Below are 7,476 nucleotides of genomic sequence, written 5' to 3'. Positions count from 1 at the left end.
AACTTGGAAAAATAGTAAAAAAAAAAAAAAAAGCAATAGCTCATTTCCAAAACTTCACTTTTGCGGGTCAAAAAATAATATCAACGGAGGTTATCACATGTGACTTAACATATGCGGATAATATATTCAACTTTCTTAAAAGGTGACCACCAATATAAGCAATTTTTTTACACATATTATAACATCCCTTTGCGTACAAGCACGGGATAATTTTGGGTGCCCATCTACTGAAGTATAATTTATGTAAAACCTACGGGTAAACAAAAATAAGGCCATACAAAATTATGTATAACTTTTGAACACTTTTTTTTTTTTTTTTTTTTTTTTTTCCTTTTCAGTTTGTTACAATCTGAAGTGGATATGCGTACAACCTTTGCGGGCATGTTAAGATGTACAGTGTGCCATACGCATAAGTACATGTGCGTGTATTTATACATAAGCGTACGCAAATGTATGCATGGCGCACGGTCTGAGGCATAATTCGTAAAAAAACAGGAAAGAAAGCGTCAGACCATCATTGAAATTGGGGCTAAACATCGCGAATTGGCGAATTGGCGAATTTGGTGGACTTTTTGAAAATTGCGAAAGTTCGCTCAATTCGCGCAAGTTAACAGTGGGGTGAAAAATCACCCGAGTTCTTTCCGCTCGCCAAAAACTGTGAACACCAAACCGCTGCTTATAAATATTAGCAAACATCCCATATTTTTTTGACCTTCCCAATTTCATGATCACACGTATCATATTTGGGAACGCCGTGCGGCACGAGTCAGCAAGCAAAAATATATTGCCCATTTTTTGGCAGGAGTAAAATGATGAGAAGGGCCGAGACTAGGCATTCCGTTCAGACGTACATTAAATAAAGCAGCAGCGAGAAAAAAAAAAAAATAAGTAACATTCGGAAAAACTGGGAAAAAATTGGAAAGGCTCGGCAAAACATGATTTTTGAAAAAGGCAGGCGTTTCAATTCATCGCAAAAAAAAAAAATGAACGTATGCGAATGTAAATAAGTAAGCATATGTAGCAATAGTGATTAAACTTAACAGCAAAAATAAAATAAATAAAACGCAGCAGAGAGGGACACCATATTGAAGGAAGAACGGATGATAAAAGAGGTTGGCAAAGAGTTAGCGTCAAACACGTTCGCGTCAAAAACGTTCGCGTCAAAAACGTTCGCGTCAAAAACATTCGAGGCAGAGTCAGCCATAAAAAGTATCACTTTTTAGCCCTGCCCAGTTTGTCACACCTTCCAAATCTCAGTCGTTCGCAGAAGGAGTCCATCACCACAACACGAGAACACACATAACGTTAACGTGAAGGTGAACGTGAACCCCACCCCAAGAATAACATGAATAATAACAAGAATAACAATTTCAGCAAAAACAACGGCAGTAACAATGGCAACAATAACGAGAACTACAACAACATCAGAAACAACTCCAGTGGTATGGTAGGCAGCAATTTGAATGCCCCCCCCAGCATGGGCGGGATGGGCAACGTCAACGGGATGAGCAACGTCAACGGGATGAGCAACATCAACGGGATGGGCAAGCTGCACGGGAATTTAAAGAACATGTCCAGTAATCTCAACAGTTTGGCTAACAATATGAAGCACAGCATGTCTGGTTATGCGAATGGCATGTCAGGCGGTATGAGCAATATTCCCGGTGGAATGAACAGCATGTCCAGCGGAATGAGCAGCATGTCCGGCGGAATGAGCAGCATGTCCAGCGGAATGAACAACATGTCCAGCGGAATGAGCAGTATGCCCACCGGAATGAACACTCTGTCGGGGGGCCATGGCAACATTAATATCATGAGAAGCGGCGCGAAACCCCCAATGAGTAACCTGAACTCCAAAATAAACATCAATAACAGTAGCGTGAATATGCAAACGGACATGAATTTGAAGAGCAGAATAAAAATGGGCAGCTCGGACATAGCAGGTGCCAACAGAAATATGAACAGCGTTTTCAACAAAAGTAACAATAATCTAAGGGAAAATATAATGAACAATTTAAACTATAATTACAACAATGTGAATTATAACAGCATGATGAAAAGCAACATAGAAATGAATAATAATATGTTAGGTGGGGAGAGTGTAGGGAAACCTCCGCAAGATAGCAATGGCGCGAATAAGAATGCGGAGAATTTTGCTAATAGATTTAATAGTAACAAAATGGTTGTGCAAACCGGTGTGAATAACAAGCACTATCGCAATTCTGATGGAACTACCATGAACAGATATTACGTGAATGACATGAAAAATGTGGAGAGCAACATGATCCCATTAAACAACAAAATGAACAATGTAAAAGACACTCAAATCGGCGCTATGCCCCAATATAGGGAAAAAGAATATCTAGGAAATGTTTATAAAAATAGGGATAAGTATTTGTTAGGTAAGAACGAAAAGGATAATTTGTATATCTCGTCTAAGCAGTTGAGTAGCTTGAGCTCTGGGAACACCCCCAGCGGGGTAGCAGCCGGTAGTGGTACCATCGGCAGTGGTACCATTAGCGGTGGCACCGGCATGAGCAACGCCTCCGCCCATGCGAGAAATTTGAAAAATTTAGACGGCCCCCCAATGTACAACCCCTTGAATATAACCCCGATGGGCGCCAAAACAAATATGAATAAAGTATTCACCTTTAGCCCAAATGACAAAGGCAACTTTCACGCGGAAGCCTTGGCCGACGCGAAGCTCAACAACCAGGCCAAGGATGCGGACTACAGCCACATGAACAAAACGGTTAATATGTTGTTTAACGAGCAGGCGAATTATGGTCCTTATGGCGTGAGTAGCGGCCACCCGGGAAGTAGCGCCAACCACCAAGGAAGCGTCAACCATCATGGAACCGCCAACCATCATGGAACCGCCAACCATCATGGAACCGCCAACCATCATGGAACCGCCAACCATCATGCAAGCGCTAATCACCATGCAAGCGCCAACCACCAAGGAAGCGCCAACCCGACGGAAGCCCCCCCCAACAGTGCAAAACCCTTTTTCGCACCACCGAACGCCCTATTAGACGCCAAGGCGTACAACAAAAATATGGAAAATTTAAAGGAACACAAAAACGGGAGCGAAGACAAACAAGTGAGATACAACAATTTAATCGAGGGGAGTAACCCGAACAAGGGCCCCAATCCCGAAAACGCAAGCATGGCTCCATCGCAGTTTGGGAAGATTAGCACCAAGAAGCAGAAGATGAGCGTGAAGACTGGCGATTTGTCCAATAACGCCATTCCAAGCGGAGTCATACCAAGTAGTAACAATCACGCGAATGCCCCCACCAACATTGACAACGCGGATGCATACAAATTTCACATGAATAAGGAGAACCTAAATGCAAAGGAAGCTCCCCATTTTGCAAACCCAGCGAATATTCTAAAAGATCATCTAAAAGATAACAACAAGGCCAAGTATACTTCTGTAAATAGGTATACCAATCAGAGCAAAATTATGAAACAAGCAGATCAAGAAAAAAATGTGATTTCCACAATGTGTAAAATGGACTCAGATTTAGTTAACAAAAAAGGAAATGATAATGATGGTACTACTACAGGGGCTACTATAAATATGAATAAAAGTGGAGCTTATGAAGAATTGAAAATGGATAACAATGGTGTTCCTTTCGACAAGCCAGGAAATAATTCCGCCCATTTTAACGGGGACCCATCGAATGAAAATAATATCAACACGACCGATCTGATTGGAGGTGCGGGTGGATCCACCATCAGCAGTAGCACTCCCTATAGTACTGGCATGTACAACATGAGCAGTGGCAAAAATGCCATTAATGGAAACGAAACAGATACGCTAGGGGCATACAAGCAGAGTGCACAAACAGAACATAAAAGCGATGCTGAAAATTTGAAAAAAATGGAACAAGTGGAGGAGAAAAAAAGGAAAAAGAAAAGAGAGAAAAAGGAAGATAAAAAGGAAGAAAAGGGAAAGGATAAAAACATCGAAATGACTAAGAATGAGAAGGGAGGATTATTCCCCTTTGACCAAAATTTCAAGGGGAAAAAAAAAAATCTTGATTATAATAATTATCTGTACAACATAACTGAGAGCAGCGAACAAGGCGTTCTCAATAGCACAGCGCAGAGCGTGCTGCAGACGGCGGATGGCTACATGAGCAGCAGAGGGTTGAATGTACCCCCAGGTACAAGCATGATTAGGAACATGGACATGCAAACGGGTGCCCCTATGAATGCATTGCTAAACACATCGCTAAACACATCGCTAAACGCATCGCTAAACACACCGCTAAACGCATCGCTAAACACACCGCTAAACGCATCGATAAACGCATCGCTAAACACACCGCTAAACGCATCGCTAAACACACCGCTAAACGCATCGCTAAACACACCGCTAAACGCATCGCTAAACACACCGCTAAACGCATCGCTAAACGCACCGCCGAATGAGTCCCTCAACGCGTCCCTGAACGTGCCGGCAAACGTGAAGGACCCAAACCACCTGCACAAAAAAAAAAATTATTTGTTGGCAAATTACGACCCGAATAAAAATGCAGCAAATGTGTTCGTGGAAAAGGACAAAAATATGCTAAATCGAATGGACTTCCTAAATGAAGACGATTTGAGGTCATCCAAAATGAAGAAAAATTTGAGTGACCTTTACGATGAAGGGATAACACCCCTTACGCCTGAGCAAATGGAAAGCGACAGAAAATTGGTAGCCCTGACCAAACTTTTTGGGGACGTAATTGACGAAAATGACAACGTGGGAAGTAGCAAAATAAGTGACAGAGTGATGGAAAATAAGCCCTATTCATCAACAGCCTCCACCTTTAGAAATAATGCTCCGCATAATCTAGAATTATTGAAAAATATGTCCCTGGACACTCTGTTAAATAATTTAAATATAGATAGGGACGTCCTGGACATACTGAAGGAAAAAATAAATAATATTAACAGAAATATTAATGTGACTATACGCTCTGCAGTTCCCCATGAAGCGCTAGCAGAGCCAAAAGGAGAAAGAGAAAATTTCGATTTAGCAAAATTGATAACTCTCTTTGATGATTTTATAAATTGGTATGAAAATAATTTAATTCAAATAAAACTTCAGCTACAGAATGTCTCCTTCTGCTTGTTGCTGGAAATTTTTATTCTCATATTAACAAACAGTTATGGACACATTTCCGATTTTAAGAAAAAATATTTAAACAAATTTTCTGCGTACGAACCGGTGACCAAGTTTTTGTCCACCTGTGTTAACTTGAGCCAGGTGTTTGAAATATCGCTTGTTCGCTTTAAGGAGAAAAATGCCCAACACGTCGTTCACATGACCAAGTAGGTTTCGGGAGATCGCGCCGTGTGCGAAAGGAATGTGTGCAATTTTTTGGTGTTAACCCCATTTGTTTATTTCCAGGCGCCCGTTTCACTGGCGATTTCGCTTTCGTGTGCCCTCACTCTCCTCTTCCATCCCACCCCTTCCGTTCAGACTGGGAAAGAAGTCCCTGTGGCAGTACCTAACCGTGTACGGAGGCATTTCGTTGTACAATTTAATTACGACCAAAATTAAAATAATAGAAATAGAGGACCAGGAGAGGAATTTTAACTTCTTCAATTCGTTCGTTTCGGCCAACTTTCTCTACAATGTAAAGCTGGATTTTCCTGTTATGTGGTCCTTGCCGCCTATTTATTTGACGAAGGACGAAATTGTGGAGGTACTGGCCGAGCGGAACAAACTACGCCTCCACGGATGCGTAAGAGTGGAAGGGCAAAAAAAAAAAAAAACATGTGTGTATTAATGTACGAGTGTTTATGCTGCAAAATGTTTGTGTTACCGCAAACGTGCTAACTGCGGTACCCTCGCCATTCCCCCCCGAACACCACAGGACGAAAGCAACAAACCGGGATGTGAAAAGGAGGAAAATCACTACGTACCCAACGAAAGCAGTGACGCGTATTATTACTACAAACATATATTGAAAATGCAAAAAAAGAACAGACTAAGGGTGACGAAAAATAGAATGCCCAGTATGCTGTATTACTGCCTGAACAATTGTAGCGACATGACGTGTGCAGAAATTTCCGGCCTTGATGGATCCTTTGTTGCCACGGCGCATTCGAATAACATAATCAGGTTGTGGAACATCAAACAGTCCCAAATGAACAAAATAAGAAAAAAAAAAAAAGACATGGAGATGATTAATAAAGTTAATATAAACGATACGATGAGAAGGAGACATGGATATTTAGAAGAAAATAATGCCACGTCCATAGACTTAGATTATGATGACGAAAATGATGGCATTTGCAGATTGTATGGAAATATCTTTAATGTTACAAGCTTACGTTTTGGTGAATCCAATAAAATATTACTGTCAGGAAATGTTAATGGGGATGTATATTTGTACAGCACCATAAGTAACAAAAATTATGTCAAGTATGTGGGTGGGCACACACCTATATGGTCTCTCGACACGGCCTTTTTAGGCTACTTTTTTTGCTCTAGTGAAGATGATGGCAATTTGAGGATTTACTCCACCAATAGAACATACCCTTTTATTACTTACACGTATAACTGCCCCGCCAATGTTTCCAAATACCACTACAACAGCACGCTTGTGGCTTGTGGCTACTACGGTAAGCGCATCACACCGTGAGGCTGAGTCAGTGCGACCCCAGGTGTGCCCACCGTAACGTCCATTGGCTTTACCACTTCTTATGCACGTTTCTCCCGACTCTCCCCCCCCTGTTAGACAATTATGTACACCTTTACGATGTTAGAGTAAACTCCTTTATCAAGAGATTTAAAAATAACTACCCAAGCAACCAGGGAGTTACTTCCTTGAGTTTTTCCAAAAATGGAAGACTGCTATCTTATGCAGGTATTTTTTTTTTTTTTTCTTCATTCCGCGTTGATGGAAAGATTGATTGCTCTCCTTAGTTATGCACATCATCAGATTGAGTAACACCTACTGTGTTAGCACCACGAGATGAGGCATCACGGATACACCTTTTCCCCCCACTCTCTACCCCTTTTCTTTTATGCGATCAGGTGGCTACACAAATAACATTAATTTAATCGATTTGGCAATGGATAAATTTATTGACGTGGAACCCAAAATGGCTGTTTCAGCGGAGTCTTGTTACAATGATCCCGAGTATACACAGGCATCCAAACCGTTTGACACGTACTTAGATGCAAATTTACTAAACACAACAAATGAGGTAACACAAAATGGCAGGGTTCCACTTGGCACGGATTTAAACTCGTTTGACGACAAAATTTTAAGTATCGACTTTAGTTATGACAATAACTTATTAGTTTCCATGTCTTGTAATAATCTCATCGATTTTTACAATTGTTCCAAAGGTGAGGAGAGAACGACGAAGATAAGAGTGGGGCAGTCAAAATTGCTCCTGCCCCCCGCCACTACAATTGTGTGCGTACTTGTTGATAGTGACCACGCGGGGGGGAAAAAAAAA

General features: G+C 41.3%; 1 protein-coding gene across 1 annotated transcript; it reads left to right on the top strand.

The window, feature by feature from the left end:
* Positions 1-1,345: 1,345 nt before the first annotated feature.
* PCYB_094470 (WD domain G-beta repeat domain containing protein) lies at positions 1,346-7,363 on the top strand (the record flags this gene model as incomplete). The annotated part of the gene is made up of 6 exons (XM_004222562.1): positions 1,346-4,175; positions 4,551-5,331; positions 5,483-5,747; positions 5,880-6,630; positions 6,747-6,875; positions 7,046-7,363. Coding segments are annotated over 6 exons (5,074 nt in total), but the record flags the coding sequence as incomplete, so codon positions are not given.
* Between the last annotated feature and the right edge of the window lie 113 nt (positions 7,364-7,476).

This window comes from Plasmodium cynomolgi, chromosome 9, assembly GCF_000321355.1.
Source record: "Plasmodium cynomolgi strain B DNA, chromosome 9, whole genome shotgun sequence".
Lineage (NCBI taxonomy): Eukaryota > Apicomplexa > Aconoidasida > Haemosporida > Plasmodiidae > Plasmodium > Plasmodium cynomolgi.
This window is presented reverse-complemented; position numbering and strand designations above follow the sequence as displayed.